This window comes from Desmodus rotundus, chromosome 12, assembly GCF_022682495.2.
Source record: "Desmodus rotundus isolate HL8 chromosome 12, HLdesRot8A.1, whole genome shotgun sequence".
In the NCBI taxonomy this organism is placed as follows: Eukaryota; Metazoa; Chordata; class Mammalia; order Chiroptera; family Phyllostomidae; genus Desmodus; species Desmodus rotundus.
The window spans coordinates 62,945,691-62,971,503 of record NC_071398.1 but is presented as its reverse complement, the minus strand read 5'-3'; the positions used below and the strand labels follow the sequence as shown (position 1 = coordinate 62,971,503).

The window sequence follows — 25,813 nt, the reverse complement described above, 5'->3', positions numbered from 1 at the left end:
GCTTCAAACCCTGGCTTCGCTGCCTAAAAGCTTTTGAACACTGTGTAAGTGATAGTGTCACGGAGCAGGTTTGCAACCACAAAAAGTGATTTCACCGATCTGCCCAATCTACATCTTCAGAGTGTTCTGAGATTTGATGAGATAACTCTCTGGAACTCGCCTCCCAGAATGCAGCAGACGTTCACGACAGGGTCGGTGCTGCGAGCCCAGCCTGCAGAGCTGGGTCTCAAAGGAAACAGCCCCAACGTGGCACAGTGAGAAAGCTGATCAGAATACTGCCTTCAAATATTTTCAGAGATTTATCCAATTAGAAAACGCTGCCTTCAAATGCTTCCCTGCAGAGAGTGCACTTTTTCCTGAAGAACTGTTAAGTCTGTTTGTTTCCCCCCGGCAGGCATCTAGAGCCAGGGTGGACACCCGGAGGAAGACCCAGGGCCAGCCCTTGGGCAGCTCGCAGCTGCGCCATGCTCCAGGCAGCACAGGACTCTCACCTACAGCGGGAACTACAGAAGGGGATGCCCTCTTCCCCATTTGAACTTGTACAGTTATTTGGAGACCCTCTGAAAAAAAAAACCCCACAAATTTAAAAACGCACCAATTCGCTCCTGTGCTTTACAAGAGACCAGAAAAATCATAATGTATTTTAGCTTTATTGAAGACGTATTACATGAGACAAACAAGTAGACAAACACATGCTCTATAAAATATACATTCTCATGTGTGAGAAAATATAAATAGATATGAGGAAAGGACCACACCGAATAACGTGGACTATAACTCTCCTCAGGGACAGCTAGTACCAGGGCTGCTCAGACCCCCATCGTCTGACGGGGGGGGGGGGGGGGGGGGGGGGGAGAAGGACAAGGGGAAAACAGCAGGTAGAAATAGTCTATGGACCAAGAGGCCACTTTAAGTAGCCAGGAAATATACTCAGAGCAGTTGACCAGTTGATTATCAGTTTCTCTTTCAAGACAGTTACAGCTGACAATATATTACATTTGCAGACAGGCTCAAATCTCACCTCCACCCCACCCACTGTGGAAGATTACTGGACTGATAAAAAACAACACACAACCTTGAGGGAACAGGTCCAAATACTACTCCACACACACACACACACACACACACACACACACACACCCCCTTTGTACCCACAAAACCTTCAGATGATTTATGGGCTTTCAGGTGTTTTGTTAAAAGCAGCTTGTAATAATATCTCTCTCAATTCAGAACTTGTTATTTTTGCAACAAACCAAGCAGTGCCAAAAAAGGAAAAAAATTAAGACTAACTGATGTTGGTTTAGATTGTACTCCAAACAAAAAAGTTAGAAGGAGCAAGAGCGGAAAATATCTGCCAAACTGCACTGTAAAGAGAAGCATGTGATAGAAAAATAAAATGTTACTTGCAGATTGCCAAAATAAATTTTAGCTCAACTATTTCACAATTACCTGTTATCCCAATGGAGAAGATAAGCAATGGAGGCATAGCGTAAAGTGACAGCAAATTTGCCTCTGTTGCTCCATTACCCTCTTGGCACTTCTGGGGATTTTTAAATAATTAGAAAAGGCCACAACACACTTAGGTGAAATACTGGGTATAAACCTGAACGTTTCCAACTCCATTCGAAACGGAGCCCACTGGTAAGAAGAAACAGGAATGAAAAGTAGAGGGTAAAAGGGAGGGTTATAATACATTACAGGTTTTCAAACTTTCTATTGTGGTGGTGCCATTTGTATTGTTAACTAGTAGTTATAGATTTCCTCAGAAGAATAAACAGACTTTCATGTTTTCAACCATTAACACAGAATAGGCCAAACCCCAAAATTCTTTTTAAAAAATTCTTAACTGCTCTACACGTACTTTACATAAAGGAATATGAAGGAGAAAGTGTTTCTGGAGATTCCCGACAACAGAATGAGAGAGACCTCAGTCATCTTGGCCATACTCCATCTCAATGCAGACACATCTTCAATGCTGTAACAGATGATTCCTCAGCTTCCGTCTGTACTTTTTCCACAAAAGGCTGATTATCCCAACTGTCAGGCAGCTCTAAATGTTACAGAGCGAGCTTATCTAAAATGACTGGCAAGTGTATTCCGCACCTGCTCGTAACCCGTGCCCCACTGAGCTGACCCACGTCCTCTGGAATAAAATGAGTGCATCTCATCCTCATTTCACATGACAATGCTTGAAGTAATTCAAGACTTTTATCATCTCTCCCTTTTCTCAGGAAAATGGCTGAGAGTCTAAGCAGCTTAACATCTTAATGTTTCTTTTACAACCTCCCAATGGGCAATGTGAAGGCAACTGTTTTTAAACATGGAAGTTACCTTACAGGAAAATACACATTTTAAGCGTTCTGAGATGGCACAGGGGAGGGAAGCGCACACTGGACGGGGTCTCTGCTGTCCTCTGTTCTATAGAGTAACTTGCGTGCTGGGGACAGCATTTTAGAAGCTGTTGAGTGACAGAAAGCCAATGAATGGCTCTGGGGCAGACCCTGTGCCAGTAAGGCCTAGAGGTCAAGGATGATGCTAGCTCTTCCAGGCAGACTCGAAGAACCAGTTTGAGGGGTGCAGACCTCAGTGGTAACTGAGTTGGGGGCAGAGAGCAATCCCCCCTGCAACACCCCTGGTTAACTGGCAACAGGCAGCCATGACACCGCTGGGAAGGAACACTGAGGAGCGACAGTCCTGATGATGGTGGACGGTCAAATCACTGCTTGGTCAGAAACACAGGCAATGAGGAGATGTTTCAGGACTTCCTCTTAAGATTAGAATTTATTAAATTTACTAGTACTTTTTAAGACCAGGGGTAGGCTCTTCACATTGAAACAAATTCCTGACTAGTTTTTTAGGCCAGTTTTTCAGTTACGTAGACAGGCTGGAAATCCCTGGGAGTACACCGCACCACCAGAGTTGCCCTAATGGAGACCCTGGCCATCGGAGCCTGGACTCGACACCACAGCAGAGTGGCCACGGCTGCACCGAGGCGGCACCTGTCCAGCCTGTTCTCGTCCCCGCATGCTTAACAGCCGATGTGCACCCGCAGCCTCGCTCTAACTCCACCTTCTCTCTCCAGGAAGTCTATCCGAATGTGAATGGGAGCACTACTACCTTATTGCGATAACCTTGAACACACGAGGAAGCTGAGCTGTGGCTCACCCCCAGCGGATTCTGATGCTCTGGAGGGCTGCAGCGAGACCTGCTGTTCTGGAGGGCAACCGGCACTTGTCGCTGGAGCCAAGCGTCCTTATTTACTGAGACTGTTTTGAGGCAGAATATTTCTTCTCATGAGTATTTCTTGTACCTCCCGCTGTAGAGGAAATAAATCTGGCTCAAGTCAAGGTAAGCAGCATCACTCCTGCTCTGCCCTAACAAACGTTTCATGAAAGCAGCTTTTTGTTAGAGTAGCAGAATCCTCCTTGGCTCCTGGAGGGATCACAGATTCATAGAACGTTACACCTGGAAAGGGCTTTAGAGCATCTGGGGAAACACCCTCATTTCATAGATGAGAAAACTGGGCTGAGATGTAAAGGGAATGGCCCTTGACTACCTAACCAGTAAGTAGCAGAGCTAGGAACGAAGTCAGCTCTCTTGATTCTAAGCACAAATTATACTACAACCTAGTACGTAAGAAGGATCGCAAATTGAAGGGTAGGGGGAAAAGATATTTAAGAAGTTCAAAGTGCCTACGTAAGGAGCCTGGAAGCACAAAGAACTTCGGTCCGTTACACTCCACCAGAGTGGCAAGTCCTTTGTTCACACAAAGCTTTTTGATGTAAGGAATGTGGAAACCCTTTTGGCTTAAATAATCACAAGGACCAGTCCAAAGCTTTACAGTGTAAACATTTCTGCACATTCTTCTACTTCCAAAAGCCCTCTTCCCTTAACAGACACTGTGCATTGGCAGAAGAGACATAATAAAACACACAGAAAAGAAGCAATCTTTGGTTTCCTCATCAACTAGGTGCTCTGTTGAAAGAAGGTATTCCCCAAACAAGTCCTCCTTTATCTGTGCGCACTTGGCGGCCACAAGACTGAGACTGCGGGTGTGTTGAGAGCGTCTTTTTATGCTAGAAGGGTGCGACTACCTGGCACTTGTCAACAGGCGGGAAATGAGACGTGCGACCTTTAGGTGTGAAGTGGTTAACTACACCAAGATTGTGTTCTGTGCACCCCATCACCAGGTACCTTGCCTCTACACATACACTTCTTAACAAATGACATTTTTAAAACTTTAAACAGTCTTTCAATTCACTAAACCAACATATACAAAATCGGTCTGTGGTCTGAGAAGCTGCTGTCAATACTGTAACTGGATATTATATATAATTTTGGCATATCAAAAATATTTACATTGCAGCCAACACAATGAATACAAAAATTATTTATAAATGCACATATATTTACAATGAGATCCCCGGGTGATAGGGAACACCCCCCACCAAAAAAAAAAATTCACAAGAATATAAAACTTCTTGACCTGGTAACAGCTGGTCAAGCCTGGGACTCTTGTTGAAGACCTTGAATATCAAAGCCCCACTCTCCACCATAGGCTAAAAGCCACTGACCAGTCCCGGAACACTCCAGCGGGCTCCAAAGTTATTTTTGTTCTTTAGGAGACAAAATAGAACAGGAAGGTTTTCTCAGAACCATTCTGTGGGCTGAGACAATCGGCAAGTTGAGCAGCAATGGGAGGCTCAGCCCTGGCACCGCCGGGAAGCACATCTGTCCACCTTCCTCTGTCCTCTGCACCACTTTTTATTACATGTACCGTTTCCGTCAGCCACTGCCCTTTCTCGGTCAGGTATAAGCCCAAACAAATGCCCGGCCCACTTGGTGTGGTCAGATGTAACTGTAGACAAAGAGTAACGCAAATGCTGACTTTGGGTTTCGTCTCAACTCTGAGGTAGCAAATACAAAATTAACTAATGCGGGCCTCTGCCCGGATTTCATCCCGAGTGTCTCATGTGCCCTCGCTACCATCGTGAATGTTCCGAGTCCTAGTGAAGTCAAAAGCACGGTCATACAGCCTATGACAGGGCACGGGGGAAGCGGAACAGTCCGTGTCACTCCCTGCCAGGCCCTCACTCTGATGAGGCTGTGGTGACTCAGGGACGGGCGGCCGGGGGAAAGGAGGACGAGGCGGGCCTAGTGCATCACTCACATTCCACAGGGGCCGCTGCGCTGTTTCTGAGAATCAAAGACAAGAAGTACCGGTGGTGAATACAAGTTTGAAATTAATTTTCTAAAGCTTAATTTTCTTTTACCCAAATCCTCAAAAAAATAAAGATACCCAATATTCCTGAATCAGGGTGCTGAGATCAAATATATACTTGCCACCTTCTTAGCAATAATTTAAAAAAGAAAACAAAACCAAATCTGAAACTACGGTCTTGCAAGCCCTTCTACTCAACAAACTGATCCAATTCTTTACTGAATCCATGCTATATGTCTTCTACTTTGCCTATTGTTAGTGGTTCTGCTGCTAAAGAATTTGAAAATAAAACTCTTTAGACGCATGGAAACAGACTAAGAGACTAACAGCATCCATCCACACTGTAATGAAAGTTGCATGATATATAGATAAAAACTGATTCAAAGCAGCCATTATATTTTTAAATAATAATTAAATGCCTATGTTAAAAAAAAAAACCTACCTTAAAAATAAACCTTTTCTCTCCAGCTCCTAGCATGCCAATAATTCTAACAATAAAATAATAACTAAAAGTAGTGAATCAGATTATCTGTACTTTGGGTTCAAAAGAGTCCATTTCTCATTCTCTTTATTTACTGCAGGGGTGAGCTCTCTCCACAGAGATCATTTACTGAAAGTTATATTAACTTCATGGGGATGCATTGTAGAAAAAGCGTAGTCAAACATTCTGCAAACAAATGTTTAAAAACCCCATGTGAATAACAGATAGCATGGTTCCTCGAGCTTTTACATACATACAAATAACCTGGGGATTTTGTTAAAATAAAGACCCCGGTTCACCAGGTCTGGGGTGGGGCCCAGGATCTGCAGTCCTAAGCAGCTTTTGCCGATAGACCACACAGCGAGTACCAAGGAGACACAGCTGCCTGGACAGGAAATGAGCAATGCACCAACACAGTCTCACTGCCAATTTCCTCACTTACAGACCAGATAGATTAACAACTACGATATCCCCTAAGTGAGGGAAAAGAGGCACTGCATTTATGGGTCTATTTAAAAGATTTGTGTGTGTGTGTCTTCTGGGACATGGGAAAACAGACTTAGTGTTGGTGCATTTCTTTCCTGGACACCGAGACTAATTTTAGTAACAGTATACTTTCCTCTGACCTGTACCCTCTTTAAAATCTTCAGAGAGTTGGTCTCTTAACTAAGAACAACAGAGCACATCTCAAGGGCCCACGTCAGACCTTCCCTCCTGCCAGAATGGCTCCTGGAAGCACAGTCTTCCTCGGCAAACCTGCGCGTCTCAGCCCACCCTGTTTCCAGTGCCCCTGGGTCTCAGACCCACAGAAGGGTGATAGCTGGTGAAAGCCTAGATGGACAAAAAGACATGTACAGTGCCCTTCTTAGTCTTGAAAGAGTTCTGTTTTGTTTTGCTTTGTTTTACTGACCAAGTTGTTAGTGAATGCTTCATCTGACCCGTTTAACACGTATTCCTTTTCCTGGGCCGTGTGGGGCCAAGGACACTACCCAGAACTGCTTTCCCCATTTGCCCTGATCACCATACCTCACAGACAAAAGCAAGCACCTGCCAGGTGATACTGACATTCAATGCTTATCTGATAGCACAGCAACCAAATAAAACACTTTAAAATACTCAGTAAAAACCTTCACCGAATTATATCCTCAGCATTTCAAATCTCCTTCATGTAAATAGAGATGAAAGTAATAGTAACACGTATATGAAACTTTTTAAAAGCTTTTTCTATGTGGCTTCTGAATTTTTAGAGTTGTGATCTTGTTATTCACACAAAAGCTGTTCTCATCCTATAGATGCAAACTTCTTTGTGACTCTAAGCTCTCAAAATCTCTTGCTCTAGTTAATACCAGTTAACAGTAGCTAATCACTCCATTGTACTGATTTGATTGCTTCCTGTCAAATAAGAGTGCTACCTAAGTGACAGAAAAAAAATCAAGTATGTGAAAGCGGAACCAAAATAAACGAAACACGCAGTGCCCTTTACCGCCGCTCATCCGTGCGGAGGACGGTTTCTCCTCACCGATCTTCTCCGGACTGGGGGCAAAGGCGGGCAGCGCTCCACCTGCTGGTAACACCAGGCTCTCCAGGGTAGCGGCATCTTGAGAAGGACGTGCCAGATACGTCTCTTTAGGCATCTGGACCATGAGGCTGGACAGTGTCTGATCTAGAACGTCCTCCTCGGCAATGTAGGTGTACGGGCAGTGTTCTCGCGTCCTGGAGTAGATGTTGGCATTGTCGTAACAATCCGAGCAGATGACCCGGGTAGCAGTGCCACCTAAGGACAGCATGGAAAGGAATCCCAACACCCTTCAGTTAAGGGACAAGCGTGACCAGTCATTAGTTTTCTTCAACACTTGCTATCATCATCATCATCAGAGCTGGCATTTATTCAACACTTACTGTACAAACCAGATGAAGCTTCAAGGTCTTTCTGTGAATTAACTACTTATTCTCACAATATCTCTGTAAGGTAGGAACTATTATTCTCCCCATCTCCCAGATGGGGTAACTACAACACAACAGAAGTTAAGTCACTTGCCCAAACACACTGCCTGAGTGAGGAGCTAAAGTCTGAACTCAGGCGCTCTGGCTCCAGAGCTCAGGCTCTTGACAGAACCAGCTTTGTCCAGCCTGGACGAGATCATGCTCAAATCGAGGGGGCCAAAGTGAGGTTGGCACTGTGCTATAGGACACATTTGGCTTAAGCAAACTACAGCAAAGAACAGGGAGTTATGATGACTTCACTTCACAAAAGCCCGTATTACTTTTGGGAGTCAAGAGGTTAAGCAACAGTAGTTACGGAAAGCAGCCCCCCAAAAGCCAGGAGTCCTGCCTGACAAATACGTGTTTGGCAGAAGTAACAGTTTAATAATGAGTTCCCTGGACTGTTCTGTGCTTTTGGAAACCGGATGACAAAAGAGAGGAAGGAGAGTGAGAAATAAAGAGTGAGTTACTTATTCACGATCAAGCAACAAAATGTTAGAACTAGAAGAGATCCGAACATAATTTAGTTTAACCCAGAAGGCAGTGTTATTTCCCACAAATTTCAAAGAGTAAAGGCTTTAAGTATTCTTTTAAAAGCTAGAAATGCTCCCTTTTCCATGGAGAGCCAAAATAAAATTCAACTTATCAATACATAAAGTTCTGTCAAAACCCAGGAAAAAAATCTCTAGAAATAGAACAGACCTTTACTTTGCATAGTACTTGAAGATTTGTTGAAAGAATCTGCTAGAATCTTGAGAAAAGTGCTTTATAAATATTGCTTCTTTACTTTAAAAATGAGGAAACTGAAGCTCAGATCCTAGCTTGTTCACGGCCACAGAGCAGGGAAGAGGAACTGGGAATAATGCGCAGTTCAATGTCTCGGCCTCCCCACCACCACCCTGCCTGTGTTCTGTCACTCCCTGTGGGAAGGGCGGAGTGGGAAGAAAAGCTGTGTTGAGAAGTCAGGTTCGTTTAATTAGGACTCGCTTCCTCTCTCTCTGATACATGCTGAGAAACATTCTCTCCCTTTGTATTTCAGTGACTACATACCTGTCAGCAGCAGAAACAAACCTCCCCCGGGTGTGCTCTGAAGGATGCTCCCGCCTGAGTCAGAGCAGAGACACCTGAAACAGGTCCCTGCGCTTCTCCTTCCCACAACAGCACTGATTTGGGAGGCTGCGCTGCCTCTTCCCAATCCCCGCAGCACATATTTCTCCCTGCTGTCAGGTGACGACCTCTCTGCTCATTTTCATCCTATTTGCGTGGCCCCAATGATTTGACCATCCCTTTAAAATACTGCCTCAGGTTGAAGTGGGAAACGACCACTGGAAACTCGACAGGGTAGGGCTAACATCATGAGCACATGTGACCACGGAGAGTCATTACCTTCAGGGCCTTTGTGTAAATACCCATTGGCCGGGGGCATCAGCTGCTGGTGACTGCCGGCCTCAGAGTTGCTGTAGCCCTCCTGTGGCTCCGACAGAGTTCCTTGGGAAGACAAGTAGCTGGGAATGTCTGCCGGCAGATTAAGCTCCTCTGTGAAAGAGAAATCTGTTCGTAACTCTCAAATAAAGTTAGGCAATTTAAGCCAACACTCAGAAGACTATCTTGCAAGTGTGTTCCACTGTGATACTATTGCCCAGGAAAATGTTATGTATACCGAGGAACTTAACAGCTCTTAGGGTTTTCCCCTAAAACTACTCCTTGCTATAATTCTTTTCCAAGCTTCACTGTGAAAGTATTACAAGAAACAAAACCTAAAGTCTGCAATCCCATCTACAGGCACGCTTTCACAGTCTACGGCTGAACCTCCTCTCGCGGGATTTCAGGCAGGGGAGTGGAAGACTGATGCCAGGCATAAGGGCTCCTCTCTTCCCACAGGGAAGTTGCGATGGAAATGAGCGGAGTTATTAGGAAAAGAAGAGCAGAGTTTTGAGGGAGTGCCCACAAATTCTTCAAATTACTCATCAGAGATTCTATTACATCAAGGAAACAGGACATTTTAACAGAAAAATTCTTCCTTCCACCACACGAAGTTATCAAAGCTCCTTAGTTTAGTTTTTATATTTTACAGTAAATCCTATACTCCATTTTAGCTTGAGTACAAGGTGCAGGTGTCAACGGGGCCACTCACCTGTGTTTGTGATACTGTAGTCTTCATTTTTCCTCCTCATGTGGTAAATGACAATGACCCAGATCAAAGAGGTGCCCACGACGCAGCAGACCACCACAATGATGACAATGCCGACGGTGGTCCAGCCGTCATCTTCCTGCCCAATGCCACTCTGGGCAGAGTCACAGTTAGGGGATGACATGACATTTAGGTAAATGTGACCACGTTCTGTGCCGAGAGTGTTAGACATGATGCAGGTGTATTTCCCAGCATCCTCTAGCCCGGCATCTACAATGATGAGAAGCTGGTTGGCTGCAGCAAAGAAGTGCCGCTCTGTCACCAGCAGCGGCCCGTCGTCTTTGGTCCAGTTGAGGCGAGGGGCTGGACTCCCTCCGGCTATGCACTGCAACACCGCAGTTTCACCCCGCGAGACGGTCTTGTCCTCCAGGGGTCTGATAAACGAGGGCGTCTCTAACAGAAAGATGTATAAAAAACCATATTCAGCAATTTTATTTCTTAAGTCCTACTGAATTCGACTAATGAGGTGAAAATGAAATAGGTACTTTCATATACTCACAGGACGATTAAAAGTTACTATTTCAAGAAAGCAAAAGCCTCAAAGAAACCTAAATCTTATCTCAGTAATTCCACCTGGGGCAAGCTATCCTAAGCTAGGAAATTCAAAAATTTCTATACAGAGATGTTTACTATAAAATTAGTTATAATTTTTAAAAACAAAGGAAAAAATCTAGCAGGAAGCTGATTAAGTAAATTACAGTACACAACCACGTGACATTTTATGAAGACCAATGACAGGGTAACCCTGTGATAATACTAAGTGGAAAAAATAGGTAAGCAAAACTACATAAAAATGAGTGTAAAAAAAGTCCAGAATATAACAAAATCTCTAACAAGTGTTTGAGTGACTTTGCCCCCTTTATTCTAATTTTGTGTGTAAAGTTTTTAAACAATAAACTTGGTTTTTGATTATACAAGTAACACAAACCAACAAAAGTTTAAAAACCTTAATATGTAGGGAAATAGAGAACTAAAAGTAGAATTTGCCTTGGATTTACGTCCCATGAAGAAAAACATTCTCATAAGAAAAAAACAGGCTTGTCAGGAGAAACCTTTAGGGAAAAGACATTTTACCAGAGCATAAAATTAAGAGGTGTGCACTGGAAGGAAAATAGGAAATCTTACTAGAAGACAGGTCATTTTGTCTGTATTAAAAGAATTTTTTAAATGGATCGGGGGGGGGGAGGGGACAGTTAAATTGTTTCAAGCTCTGTATGACGCAGTGGTATAAAACAACTGAAGCCCACTACCTTCCAGAGGGAGATGCAACAGGACAAAGGGACCTGAACTTCCCATTCACGGGATGCAGACCTCTAAATCCGCCCTCGGCACTCCCCAGACCTCAGCTATCAGACCCACCAACGTCCTAGGCTGACACAACCCTGCGTAAACTGGCAAAATAAGGTGATGAAGGTGTAAGGACCACAACTGAAATCTCAGACTTAGCCTTTTCTTGTCACTAAGGCCAAGTGCAGGTCCCTAAACAAACGGGCTCCTGCAAAAGCAGGGACCCGTGCAGCAGTAAACCTACCTAACACTGTGAGTGAGGCATTTGCTGAGAGGCCTCCGGCTATATTCTGTGCCATGCAGCTGTAGATTCCCATGTCTTCTATTTTCACATTTGCAATGAAGAAGACATCGTCCTCCGGCATGACATGCATTCGTCTTTCTCGGGCCGCAGGAAAGTCTGTGCCCCCATCCTTCTGCCAGGAAATCTGAGGTGCAGGGTGCCCCTCTGCAGCACATTCTAATCTGGCCATGGCACCGGTGCGAATCGTTAGATCCATCGGGGTTTTCAGAAAAGACGGCATCTCTGTTCCAAGGAAGATCGCGGAGAGAAAGTGGGTGGGGAGGAACACACACAAAACACAGAGGCCAAACGGCAAGTGCTGCAATGCTGTGACTGTAAAACACAACGTCAGGGGCCCCCCTCCCTGTCAGAGTACGTGGGGCACAGTGACGACTAGCTCTTCTGGACTGCATGACAACTTCCCGATCCCCCCACGGGACCGGGGACACAGATGGCCACGGACCTTTCTGAACTCCATTATTTTGGAACCTGGTATTTACTGGGGCTCCCTTACTTGGGAGACTGAGCGGTGCTTCTCAAACTAGCATCTATACAAAGCTGCCAAGGCAACTGTGTGGTACAAAAAAAGTATGCCTTCAAAAATCGCATAGAACAACACAGAAGCAAAACACAAGTCCATCTTTTGGGTGCACAAAGCCTACAATGTTGTAGTTATTCAATCTAACAGGCTGGAGGCTTTTTTTCTAGCCACAGTGAAGAGGAGCATTAATTTCAAAAACGGTTCGGTGTGACTACATTCAGACAATGAGGATGGCCGCTGGACCTAGCCACGTCCCAGCCACTCCCAGCTACTGGATGGCCTTGTGAGCAGGGTCAGGGATGCATTTCATAGTTTTCCGAACAGAATTATGGTTCTGGGGAGAAAATGCAGAGTTTCAAAAGAGTTTTTTCAGAAGCATACATAACGGTGAGAGCCTACCTCCTAGGGCCATGGAGTTCACACTTACCCCTCAACCAGTGACCAGTGAGGGACAGTAAGCAGGTAAACTGACAATGCAGTCTACACATGGTCACAACCCTAAAGACAAAAACAGTAAGGTGCCCCCTCAAATGTCAGGCTTAGCCTAATTTTCTTGAGTCAAGTGGCTCAGAGTTGAAAGTGGAAAAGCTTTCTAACTACAAAAACCGATTGTGGAGCATGATTCCTTACCATTCACAGTCAGTTTGGCTTTTTGAGAATAATTAGAACCGAAATGGTTAGTAACAATGCACTGATACTTTCCCTCGTCGGTGAAGTTCACATTGAAGAGATACAAGACGCTGGTGTATTCCAGAGCTTCTCCAGCTTGCTGCTGGTAACGAACAAAATTCTCAACGTCAGGGTCACACAGGACTTCACTGTCCTTGCGCCACACGGCAGACATGGGTGAGTCGCTGCTGCTCACTGCGGTGCACGTCAGCGTCACGTTCACGCCTCGGAGAGCAACCGTGTTTTCAGGGTGTGCTCTCATCTGAGGTTTGAGAAAATCGTCTAGGGAAAATCATGGGGCAGGAGCAGAGTCGGTGGTTTATTTTTGCTTCTACAGGTTCAATGATAAAACAGATCATGTAAAATTGTGTGTTCTGTTTACAACTGGCATATTAAGACTAAAAGAGACCACAGAGCTAGATTCCAATTCCCTCACTCAAAGACAAGAAAACCAGGCCCAGAAGGGTCACGTGACTTGTTCAAAGACCTGTAAGACAGCAGCAGAGCCTGCCCTGGAACTCAGGTTCCCAGACTTCAGGGGTTAGCACTTTTCCCACTATCCCTTACTTTCACTTAGGCTTAGAATGTACTTCTTAAGTATTAGCAGCTACTGGGAAAAAAAGAAAAACCTGTATTAACATTTCAAGACAAGTTCTAATCCTATTACCTCCTTTTTAAAAAATTCTGTTGTTCAGATAGAAGTGAGTCATATATAAAATTCAAAAAGATTAATACAAACCACAGACAAAATCTTTCAGGTCCACATGCAGGAGGCTCTGCCCGGCCAGCCAGTCAGGGTGTGCGCAGCTTGCATTCACGGAGTGCTGGAAGTTATTATCGACCAGCCACTGAAGCAACCACTTCAGATGGCAGTCACACAGCAGACTATTTGTGTTCAGAATTCTGCAGACAAAGGGAGAAGTACTTTGTATTTTATATTCCAAGTTCCTTCAAGCATTAAAAGGTCACTACACATCTATGCATTTTTCTTGCCGAAATGTTTAACCTGAATCTGACATGAGAAAACAAATTTAGCCTGTCAGCTTGAGTTCCTCAAATAGCGTTAGTGTCATGAAAGATACTAACGGCAAAGAGAGGGAGGGACCAGGCAAGGGACCCATTTTAGAGCAAAGGAGACTAAAGAACAGTTACAACCAAACGAAATGCTCTTAGGAAACGCAGGCTGAGCTACTTCAAAGTAAGCCGTCACGGTGTTTCCAACTTACTTTCAAACGGTTAAGCAAAATAAGAGTGTGTGTGCATATACACGTATCTGTGTGAGGCGACAGGGAGAGACACGGAGGGGTGGAGAGGGAGACAGGGAGGGAAGGAGAGAGAGAAACAGACAACAAATTTAACAAAACGTTAACAATTGGTGAATCTAAGTAAAGGGTATATGGACATTCCTTATACCTTCCTTTAAATCGTTGAGGTTTAAAATTTTTCCCAGAAAAGTTCAGGAAAAAGTTTACTATGTATACAGGAGCGTAATTTCTCCAATTGCTTCATCAAGATGGAAAACACTTCAGCCCATGGCAATGTGTACTACAACTTAAACAAAGACCCACTGAAAATTATTCGTGGTCTGTAACAGACCTATAAAACACAGGGGGGGGTAAAAAAGGGTTACAGCTCTGAGTATGCAAAACAGTTTATTCGTGTATTGCTATTTCCTAATTACGTATTATTTATTTGTATTACAACTGTAAACCTACTTTTGCCCCACCCTGTCTATTTAAAAAGTCATTGTTTTCTTTCAATGGCCCCGCATCTAGCATCTAGTTTTAAAGTTTGGTATGAAGTACCCAAGATCTGATTCCAAACACTGACTTCAAACAGTCTTTAAAGGTGTATCGAAAGCCGTGTTTTATCAAGGGTAATTTTGATTAAGCAGGCCAAAAGTTAGTTACCTTATGCATTTAAGAATTCTTATGTTATATTCATTCCTTCATTCATAGAGAAATATTTGCATCTACTATGTGCCATAAAGTGTTGTAGACTGGAATACAGCCTTCACGGAGTTTACGTATTTAGAACCAAGCAATAAACAAAAACATGCAAGTATGTCAGAAATAAGTGCTATCAAAACCTACATGTACACACAGCTGGGCAATGGCACTGAGTGAGCAGCTACCAGTTTAGATCAAGTGGTCAGGGAAAGATTCTTTAAAGACACATTTGGACAAAGACCTAAGAGCAAACCCCGGGAAGACCCGTGGCTAAGAGTATCACAGACTGAGGAACCTGAGGGCCAGTGACAGGAACGAGGTCAGAGAGCTGGGCAGGGAGGACCAGGCCGTGAAGGTGCTTTATAAACTAAGAACTTGGTTGTTTTTTTTTCTTTTGTGTGATGTCTCCAAAATCTGCTTCTATTTCTGGAAAATGGGACTGAAAATGCCTACCTCAAAAAAATCCAAGTAAAGTCTTTAGCACAGTGCCTGGCCACAGATACCGCGAGCTCACCCTTCACTTCTGCTTCCCGGAGCCTCCTGCCCTTTGCACGCTCTGCAGCCCTGTCCACGAGTGCCTGACAGAGCGCCCCACGGTCTCTCAGGTAGGAGGACAGGTGCCAAAAAACATCAACAGCTGTTGTCTTTGAGTAGTAGGGATTCGGGGTTTTTCTCTCCCTCCTGGTTTAACTATACTTTCTAATTTTTCTACCATGATTATATAATTGTAATGCAAAAATATCTTTTATTTTATAAGCAACTCTCCCACCTCCCCCAATATTTACACAAAGCATTATGAACAATACCAAAAAGAACAGAGATTTTAATAAGTGTTGATATAAAAAGTATTATAAATGTGACTTAAGATTTAAAGTAACTAAAAGCAGCCCTAGTTGGTGTGGCTCAGTAGATTGAATGCCAGTCTGCAAACCAAAGGGTCGCCGGTTCAATTCCCAGTCAGGGCACATGCCTGGGTTGCAGGCCAAATCAGGACCCCGGTAGGAAGCGTTTGAGAGACAACCACACACTGATGTTTCTCTCCCTCTATTCCCTCTATTTCTCCTTCCCTTCCCCTCTCTCTATAGATAAATAAAATATATTTTAAAAAATAAAGTAACTAAAAGCAACCAAACTTCTCAGTTAAAAAACACTGCACTAGAGTCTTGCATTAGCAGTTTGCTCAAACCAACTCCCAAATTACTAAATGACTCTCTGAAAAATGAAACTATAATATGTGCTTTTATCCACTATCTAAATTACATTTTGAACTAAGCTCATAACAAGAGTTAAACTTCCTTGCTGGCCCTCATGTTATCACAGGCAACAAAAAGGTTATACTGACATGCAGTAATTTGGACCCTTATGAGTTAACCTAAGCCTAGGAGAAAATTCTAAGTAACTCGACCAAAAAAAAAAAAAAGGCCACTTTAAAATTCTGTGGAAAATAACATGATAATTATCATACATTTTACTTTTGTTACTAATATTATTTATTCAACTTTTGCTATGTGTCAGGCTCTGTGCTGAACATCTCAAAACTCTCCAAAGTTTCCTAATGTATTGGGGTGGGGGGCTAACTCCTTATGACTCGCAAGACTCTCCACGATCTGGTTCTTGCTTAACTCCCTGACCTCACTGCTCCCACTGCTCCCCTGCTCTTGTCTTCCAGCCACAGCGGTTCAAGCATGAGAAGCAAGCTCCTATCTTAGGGCCTTTTCACTTGCTCTTTCCTGTGCCTGGAATGCCCTTCGTCCAGTGTTCAATGATTTGCCATCTCATTCACTGAGGTCCTGGTTCAAATGCTGTTGTCTTCAGAAAGCCCTTCCTCACAACTTCATCTAAAATCGCAATCCCTGTCACTCCCCACACCTTGACCCAGCTTCGTTTTTCACGGCAACATGTATCACCTGATGCGATGTTATATGTCCACATTGCCTGCCTTCTGTACTAGAACCTACTGTAATGTGCTAAGAGGCAGAGACTCGTCTTGTTCACTGCTATGAACGATACCTTACACAGAAGACGACAATGAATTTCTTGAATAAACAAATTCATCTCATTTTATCCTCACAAGCCCCAAGGAAGGTGCTGGTATCATTTTAACTAGGTAAGCAGTCTTAGGCGAATCAATATACCCGATGTCACACAGCTGTAGAGAATGGAACAAGAATTCGAACCCAAGCATTCTGAACTCGCACACCTCCTGGGCATCTCAAACTCTCCGGTGAAGAACCAACCCCTAAAGTTTCCCATCTGCTGTAGATCAGTACTTTTCTAAATTCAACAGCAGTGTCACAGCAATGTCAAACTCTTCTGAAAGTTTCAAATTCACTCTGAATTTCTAGCCCTGTCTTATCATGAACCACTTCTGAACCAGCCCACAGACCTTCCTTTAAGTAGCTTTCAGGTGAGCCGGATGAATCGTTGTTGTCCCTGGCTGGCCTGAACAGATCAGAGACAGCCTTTCTGAGCACTGTAACGGAAGTGCTCAACCATCCCCCAAAGAATTACGCAATACCTAACTGTAACACACCCCAAGAGGTAAGGATTGGAAGCACAATAGTCCAAAAAGGGGTGGGGGAACAGTTGGGGATACAGGAAGCACAGGGAGCAGCGCTAACTACAAGCACAGGCAAACAGGAGGCTGGGGTGCCACTGCTTTTCAACGTTGGGTTACTTGTAAATCGTATTGGCACTAAAATAACTGCATATTAACACTTTCTTTCTTCCTAAACTGTGTGCTTTTAAAAACATCTGGGTTACATTCATCACACTTTAAGCACAAGCATGGATAATGATCTAATTGGTGACCAAAAATACTTCAGTTACGTACAGTTCCTTCAGGCGAGTCTGAGAAAAAGCGTTTTCCTGGATAGACATTATAGCATTGTTGTTCAAATCTCTGCAACGAAGAGAAACCAAACATTACCAGTCAGCATTTCTACAATGAAGTTCTATAAACACTTTAAATGGTCATGAAAATTTCTGCTAATGGCGATCACATATATACTGAGAAAAATATATGCAAAATACTTACAGATGCTCAAGGGATTCAAGACCAGTGAATGCTTTCTTTGTAATTGATTTAATCTGATTTCCTTGTAAGATTCTGAAACAAGAACAGACCAATAAAGCTCTCCACTAAGCAAAATTAAATTCATTAAGTCAAACATTTACCTACAAAGGTGAGAATAAGCTCAATGTGCATTTAAGAAAGTTGCAAACATTTATGATTAACCAATGCAAAGCACAGAATAAAGGCTTGTATTAAGATGTTAGAGCTCATTGAGGTACCCGTGAGTAACCACCTGACCGCCAACACACTGGCAGTTTTCATCGAAGAAACTGGATTATATTCCCAGTTTCTCCCTTTTTAGCAAAAGATCGTTAGCAAAGAAATTCAGACAAGTGTGAAGGCTTAAAGAAATCCTCATGGAGGAAGATCCAAACTCTTACTTGAGAGAGCCCTCTCATGTTAGGTAAATTACCCACATCTCACATGATCACTGGTTCAACTCTGGTTTCTCAGTGCATTTTTTTTTACTTAAGTAGAAATTCAAGTTCCATAAACAACTTCCTTTTAAGTGCTCCTGGGAATGCTCTTTCAATAGAAAGTGTCCCACCACAAAAAACAAAATTTTAAAAAATGCACAAAAACAAAACACTTAAATCAACAGAGCCTCTTTTAGTGGATGAGTCAAAAGGCTTAGACTTTCCAGCCACCGCAAATAGACATAATCCAGTCACATTTACAATTGGTTCTTGAAAATATTTTAAATACCTACAATTTAGTGAGACTTGTGAGTCCAGCAAAGGCTTCACTAGCATCTTCTATAGCCCACGAAATTTCATTGTTTCTTAAGTTTCTACAAAAATGCCAGGAAAAGAAAGGTTACATTAGTCAACATGACCATTACACCATGGAGCAGCATTCTGGCACGGCCACGCTAAATGTGATCCTTATCTTATGAGCTAAGTTATGATGAAGACAACCCTTTTTTTAAGAAGAGTATCCGTGATAAGCATGTAAAAACTGATTCTCATTAGCTGAAAATTAAGCTGGCCTTGATAAATAAATCAAGCAATCTCATAAGAGTAGCAATTTTTCTGGCTAATAGCCCCTAACCGTGTTAGCATATTAACACTTAATAGTTAGGATCCTGAAAAAAGCAGAAGGACTTTAAGATACAGGAGATACAGCTTACAAATCTGATTCCGACTAATGGGATTTCTGGGCGAGCCAAGCCTTCCCCTGGGCGTTAACCTAAAAGGGCTGACAAGAAGCAAGGTCAACACAGTCTCGCAGCTCCACGGCAACCAAGCACGGCCCCTGGGAAACAAGAATGACTTGCCCCTGTGCTGGAGGGACCACTGTTTTCTTTGAAAGGAAAAGTATGGATCTTTTAAAACCCACTGCTCAGTTCTCAGAGGAAATGCAATTGCACCACACCATGTCCTGATGGAAGAAATGCCAGTTAAAGATAATCACTTTGGCCGCCTTAAGAGGTCATCATAAAGAACAAAGCTTTTTGCTTTGTAAGACAGACACACAGGTGAACCTGTTTGAGTAACACTAAGGAGGCAGGAGATCACTCCCCCCGCTCACTGTTTCTTACCTGAGGTGAAAGCTAAGGAGGCCTGCTTTACTTTGCTGAGCAGTAACAGGGCTCAGCTCTCCCGGACTGTCCCCTGCCTCCACAGCACAGCACAGGATGAATGTACTCCGCTCGCCAGAATACTAAGAATGGTGTATCTACTCTGGGAAGCCACCATTTCTCAGATCTGATCTTAATGCTGCCTTAAGGACCTATCTGCGGCCTTAGACAACGCTTCGCTTCTGCAGTCACTTTACTGGGCTTTAATATCACAAACAACGATCAGCGGTGTACTGAAAGAACCTGTTGGCCATCTCTTGATGGTCAAAAGGCAACCCAAATCTGATAACGAATCTAGTTTCACCTTGATAATGTAGAAGAGGAGGTGCGGGGAGGGTGATCGCTTTTACTTTTTCAAGGTCAAATCTGAAGGAAGACTACCTCGCTAAGCTAAAAAACCAAACGCCCACCCATCACACACACACCACCTTTAGAAATGACTGTGCTTTCTCCGTCATTGGCGGCCAGGCCCCAAAGTCAGGCAGCCTGTCTCTTTTCTCAGACCATTCGTCAAGTCTGAACCTGATGAGCACAAAGTCCCCTAACTCAGGAACCTTGAGACTACAAATTCTACTAATTACCATTTTCTCTTGTCCTGCTCTATGTCTGAGATTACTGTATTTCACTGAACTATCTCTTCATTCAATGATATACCATGATCGTGGTAATATCCAACTCACAGAATCACCCAACTTTCGAGGTGAAATTGCCTTCAGCAACCATCTAATCCTATGTCTATCTTCTCTGGATGAAGAGACAAATAAAATGATACCCAGGAAAGGTTAAGTGATTTTATTCATCTGGCCTCATGGTAAAAGCAGATGAGCTGTAATAGCAGAGACCTGGGTTATAATTCTGGTCCACACCTTCATAAACTATGTGACTTTAAATAAATCACTTTAATCTCTCTGAACCTCAGCTTCCTGCTATGGAAAAGAGCAGTAACATCGTAGTATTCTAACAGCAGCTGGCACATACAGGATCATTATTAAATGTTAATTTTTTCTGTCCAAAGTCATGCAGCAAATCAGTAGCAGTGAACAGCTCTGCTGACAGAGCTACACGTTCTACGTCCTTTCAAATAAGAAATTACAATTTGGTAGTTTCTGGTACACTACTGGGGGCTCCCGGTTAGAGGAACAAGAAAATGTGCATTCTTGACACTAGCAACTGTGCTTGTTCCACAGTAACTGGCACACAAGATGCTCTGTTGTTTAGCTGATTAATTCATAATTAAAGTACAAACAGAACTGGCTAGAGATAAGTAAGACTTAAATATGGGGAGAGAGACAAGTAAGATTGTCTTGCACCGAGGTATAGGACAAAAAGAACCACAAAATATCAACATGTAAAAATGTACAGATCGTTTAGTGTATTATTTGCTTTACTGCTTTTTAAAAAAAATAGCACACACACACAAAAAAGACAGGTGTACTTACAGTATCTGAAGATTGGAAAGAAAGCGAAATACACCATCAGCAATGTGAGTGACCCTGTTGTCCCCCAAATTCAGTCTCTCCAGTAAGCTCAGACCCACAAAGGCAGATTCATCCAGGCGAGTCAACTGGTTATAGGACAAATCACTGAAGACAGGAAACATAAGAGGTGAGGAATTCAACTTCCTTATCCTTATTCTATTTACATGATAAATTTAGAGCTTTCAACAAGTTTCTAATAAGGAGGGAGGTTCGATTCTATTACTGGCCATGGGCTGATTTACTCCAACCTGCTCCAGTCTCAGAACCTCCACTGAGCTGCCAACCGACACTCACAGTTCAGACAGCCTTTGGCAGAACTCCCATGCGTCAGGGCTGATCCTTTCCACGGCGTTCTGGCTCACGTAGAGCTGCTGTAACATTCGCAAGCCATACAACCACCCCTTGTTCACCTCTGTAAGGTTATTATGCTCCAGTTCTCTGCAGAATTAAGAGAAAAAAAGAAGAAAATACGTTTCACAAGGAGCAGTGCAATTAGCCCTGACTGCTGTGGTTCAGTGGGCCAGGCAAACCTGAAAGGTCCCCGGCTCAATTCCTGGTCAGGGCACACGCCTGGGCTGTGGGTCCCCAGTTGGGGGTGTGCTACAGGCAGTCAATCGATGTTTCTCTCACACACGGATATTTCTTTCCCTCTCTTTCTCCCTCCCTTCCCCTTTCTCAAAAAGTAAATACATACATACATACATAAAATCTTTAAAAAATAAGCAGCAGCAGTACAATGAGAAGATTCCAAAAATCTCCATTAAGTCTGACTCAGAGAAACATACAGCTTTGTTTAATCCAAGTGAGCCAATGAGTTCTATTCAATAAATATTTATATCTTACTTAAGGTTTAGCATTAGAAAGTAGTAAGACTGTCTACAATCAGATCTAAGGGGAGGGGAAGGGGGATAACAGGAGAAAGAAAGGGAAGGGTCAAGTCAAGGAACATCTATAAAGGACCCATGGACAAAGACAACAGGGGCGAGGACTGAATGTGGGAGGTGGGAGTTGGGTAGGGCAGGGGAGAGTAATGGGGGGAAATGGGGACAACTGTAATTAAACAATAAAAAAAGGCAAAAAAATAAAATAAAATAATCAGGTATAAAGTCAAAACACCAAGAGGTATATAGCATACTTGTTCTGGATAAATTCTGATAATTTTCACCAACCAAAACATTAAGAAAGCAAATTATTTAAATAAAATGTTTATAAGAACAATGACAAAAATGCCAGTTAGATAACAACACTTAAAGGGCTTTGTGCACACTTATTCCGCAGAAGGGAAAAGGAGCTAATGTACCTTGGTATATTTATAATTAACAGCTATTTTAACTGTGTGGCACTAAAAAGTCCCAGTCATTCCCCTTTCCCAACAAACTCCTATTCTACCTAGTTCATAGTACTTACAATTCTTCCATGTTATCCAAGCCAAAGAAAGCTCCATCTTTAAGTTTGCTAATTCCATTCCGTTGCATTTTCAAAGATTTTAAGGAGTCCAGCCCTTGAAATGTTAGGCCTTCCACAACTTTAATTCTGTTTCTTTTAAGTTCCCTTTAACACAAGTAGTTTTACAGTCAGAAAAATTGGCTTTCTAATTTGCTCTAATAATAATTAAAAAGGAAAAGACACTAAAAAAATCCATCTATTGAGTTACTCACAAGAATTGGAGGTGAGGCAGCTTAAAGATCTTGGGTGGAATCATGCTAATTCTATTACGGTTTAACTTTACCACTAATAAGGAACTTGATAAATTATCAAAGCAACCAGCCTCCAAGATGGTTATCCTATTATTACTCAAATTCCTGCAATGAACAAGATAACAACAAAAAATTAGTGTAACAAAAACTTTACTACAGGAAAGCTGCCCCAAGGCCAGGACTGAGCCCCAGCTCTACCACTGGCAACTCTGCACAACTTTACTGATCATTTATTTAACTGCTTTGTTTCCTCAACTACAAAATAAGGATAAAACCTACCTCCACTGGGTTGACACAGTACCTGTGAATGTACTTGTAACTCTAAGACACTAAACACATGCTAATTATTATCAAAGGCTAAGCCACAGTTTAACAAACCACTCTGTCTACTTTTTACAAAACTGTTAGTGAAACGCAATCCAGAATTAAACCTCAAAAATTACCCTGGATATGTAACAATATTTTCTGATAACAGTGCACTCTTTTAAGGGGAGGAAAAAAGCCAACAACCCCAAGACCCCAAAGAAACTGACCACAGGTTTGTTTCACATAAGCATATCAAAATCACAACAACAGATATTTCTGGAAAGATAAGTGTCAATAAACAATAAACATGCACTTTAAAGTAAATCTAGTTTAAACTATTTAACTTACAGGTATTTAAGCTGCATTCGAGGAAATGAAGATGTCTTGATTTCTGATATTATATTTGAGCTGAGATCTAAACTCTCGAGAGCAGGGTAAAACTGGAACACCTCTGCATTTATTTCTGCGATTGTATTATGAACTCTGCAAAACAAAGATTTTATTGAAGCTACTGCCAGTGATCCACCCCAGGCCACAAGAACGTTAAATAATTAGCCCTGGCTGGTGTGGCTCAGCGGACTGAGCACTGGCCTGCAAACCAAAAGGTTGCCAGTTTGATCCCCAGTAAGGGCACATGCGTGGGTTGCATGCCAGGTCCCCAGCAGGGGGCACGCGAGAGGTAATCACACATCAATGATTCTCCCTCCCTTCTCCTCTAAAAATAAATAAATAAAATAGTCTAAAAATTAGTTTTAAAAAAATGTTAAATAATTGGGATCAACAGTAATGGTACCTAAAACAAACAAACCAAAAAATTTTGTACTCTTTATAATTTAAGTGAAAGATCCAAAATCTTATTTACTTACAATGACAGTACAGTGATATTAGAGGTTGGTTCTCCAAAATACGGGATTTCTGTCAGTTCATTATAATTCATTTTCCTAGGCACAGGAGGAAAATAAGATTTCAAAGTTTAGTGAGAGAAATGTTACTTCTTGAGTTCTGGTTGACTAGCTAATTTATATTCTTTAGGACAGGTACCACATTTGGAAAAAAGCCTATGACTCAGAATGAGTTAGACTAACTGTATCATAATGAGAAATTAGAGGTTTTACTAAGAAATGCTTTTTCAAGGTACAGATCTATGATTGATCTCAGTATTTAAAAGGTTAGGAAATACTATGCACATTTAATACTTTAAATGCCACTAAAGTTCTTTGAATAGTTACTTTAAGACAGCTAATTCACGTCCTTCTTAAACAAAGAATAAACATCCATATCTCTTCCATGTAGTTATGATGAAATTATAAATTATATAAAGTTAAAATATACACACAAATATGAAAAAACACATGTATGATTTAAAGTTATTCAAAGCGAGGGAGGACTGCTTGAGAGCACGGATGAAACTCACCAAGCCAGAGATGGAGACTGTGGTGACATTTTACAGATGACATGGCACCACGTGACCCCAGAGCTCTTTATACAGATTGTCTCAAACGTTTTAGTAGCGAACCTAACATCATCACATTTCATTAACCTGGTTTTCAATCAAAGAACCTCAACAATTTAAAGTACAGAAAAAAACCTAAGTAAAAGGCCTCCAAGGAACCAAACGAAGCTACAAAGTCCATGTAATAAAGCAGTTCGTACACCTCCCACGGGAGCGCTTTCACACCTTTCTGCAGCGCCCATGCTTTCAGCTGTGCGCTTGCCAGCTGTCTACCCATTCCACCTCGAATGGGAAGCAGGCAGTCTGGGGCCAGGAAGAACAGAACACGGGAACAGTGAGAGCTCGAGCTACCTTGTTGGCAAGAACCTAAGAAGAAAACGAACTCCGAGGGTGCTGAGGGCCTTTAGGGTAAAGGCACAACAGGCTCAACAGCTGTTCCTCTGGGAACGTCACCATGCAGAACTGACAGCACTGACACAGGTGGGGCAGCAGCAGATCTACTGTTGTTCGTATAGAAAATAATACAGTGCCTCTAAATAACAATGTAAGAACAAAGTCCATGTTTCACATACTCACAACTGTAAGCCTACTTTGCGCCACCCTGTATTTGAGAAACTTTCCTCCAAAGAATACATAATACATCTCGGTATTAAAGGAAAAACTTCAGTAAAGTGGAAAACTGAATTATATTAATCACCATATTCAAAATGATACCAAAAGTGCTGTATTTCATATAAATCTACTATACACATGATGCTTCCATTTTAGATGAGTTAAGACATTGAAAAAAAGTTTACACAACAGAGAGTTTCACTGGCTTAAACTTTGGCAAAAACCAAACAAAACATATTTACTCTTGAAAGAAAAAAATCTTACTTTTGGCCCGTTTCCTTAGTTTGCAACTTACAATCACCAACCCAAACAACAATGCCCGGAGTTTGTGACAATAAAGCCAAAGATGATAGTTTAAGTTTTTAAACAATGTCTTTTAATTAAAATTAAACATCCTCAAATTCATAGGTCATTAAATCACCTTGAATTTAATGTAAATTTAAGTAAAATAACTTACACTTCTTGTAATGTCTGAGATTCCAAGCTGATGTTCCAGTTAGACAGCCGATTATGACTCAAATCCCTAGTGGAGGACAAACGAGCATTCTTAGTTCAGTGTTGGAAAGCAGACTTAAAAAAAAAAAAAACTATACTAAAATAGGAATCTTTAAAAAAAAATTTTTTTAAGTAAACTAAAATGGGAATCTAAAAGCCCTATCAAATATGAATCGGAGTAGAACAGACAAAAAGAATGTTTATAAAAAATGAATAAAAATTTACCTAGATTCCAAAATAGGTATTTTACTTTTTCATTTTTACATATTTTTTAGTACCTAAGAAATATACTCACAAGATTCAACAATTAAGAATAATAAAAGAACATACAGTAAAAAGTCTCCCACCCTTGACTCCAGCCATCCGGTTCCCCTTCCCGACAGCAACAAATGCAATACCCCCTCCCGTGCAGACTGCCAGGTTTTTACGCACGCACCCGCAAATTCCTACCCCGTCACACCTTACTTCGCCCTTGTTTTTTTCACTCAACACTCGATCTTGCAGACCGTTTC

General features: G+C 42.2%; 1 protein-coding gene across 4 annotated transcripts in view; it reads right to left on the bottom strand.

Moving 5' to 3' along the window:
• Window positions 1-308: 308 nt before the first annotated feature.
• The window catches only part of LRIG2 (leucine rich repeats and immunoglobulin like domains 2), a 46,223-nt gene continuing 20,718 nt past the window's right edge, over window positions 309-25,813 (bottom strand). For 3 of the 4 annotated variants that reach the window (XM_045203516.3, XM_045203518.3, XM_045203517.3), the window contains 17 exons: window positions 25,264-25,329; window positions 23,608-23,682; window positions 23,090-23,224; window positions 22,397-22,540; window positions 22,146-22,289; window positions 21,033-21,176; window positions 20,700-20,843; window positions 18,391-18,471; window positions 17,643-17,714; window positions 17,439-17,507; window positions 13,396-13,559; window positions 12,618-12,938; window positions 11,408-11,689; window positions 9,820-10,269; window positions 9,072-9,221; window positions 7,186-7,476; window positions 309-5,196 (listed from right to left, as the gene is read on the bottom strand). In XM_045203516.3, the coding sequence (XP_045059451.2) occupies window positions 4,970-5,196; window positions 7,186-7,476; window positions 9,072-9,221; window positions 9,820-10,269; window positions 11,408-11,689; window positions 12,618-12,938; window positions 13,396-13,559; window positions 17,439-17,507; window positions 17,643-17,714; window positions 18,391-18,471; window positions 20,700-20,843; window positions 21,033-21,176; window positions 22,146-22,289; window positions 22,397-22,540; window positions 23,090-23,224; window positions 23,608-23,682; window positions 25,264-25,329 (2,959 nt within the window). In that variant the 3' untranslated portion in view covers window positions 309-4,969. The remainder of the gene's footprint in view (window positions 5,197-7,185; window positions 7,477-9,071; window positions 9,222-9,819; window positions 10,270-11,407; window positions 11,690-12,617; window positions 12,939-13,395; window positions 13,560-17,438; window positions 17,508-17,642; window positions 17,715-18,390; window positions 18,472-20,699; window positions 20,844-21,032; window positions 21,177-22,145; window positions 22,290-22,396; window positions 22,541-23,089; window positions 23,225-23,607; window positions 23,683-25,263; window positions 25,330-25,813) is intronic. The other variant, XM_024570097.4, reaches the window with a different exon arrangement.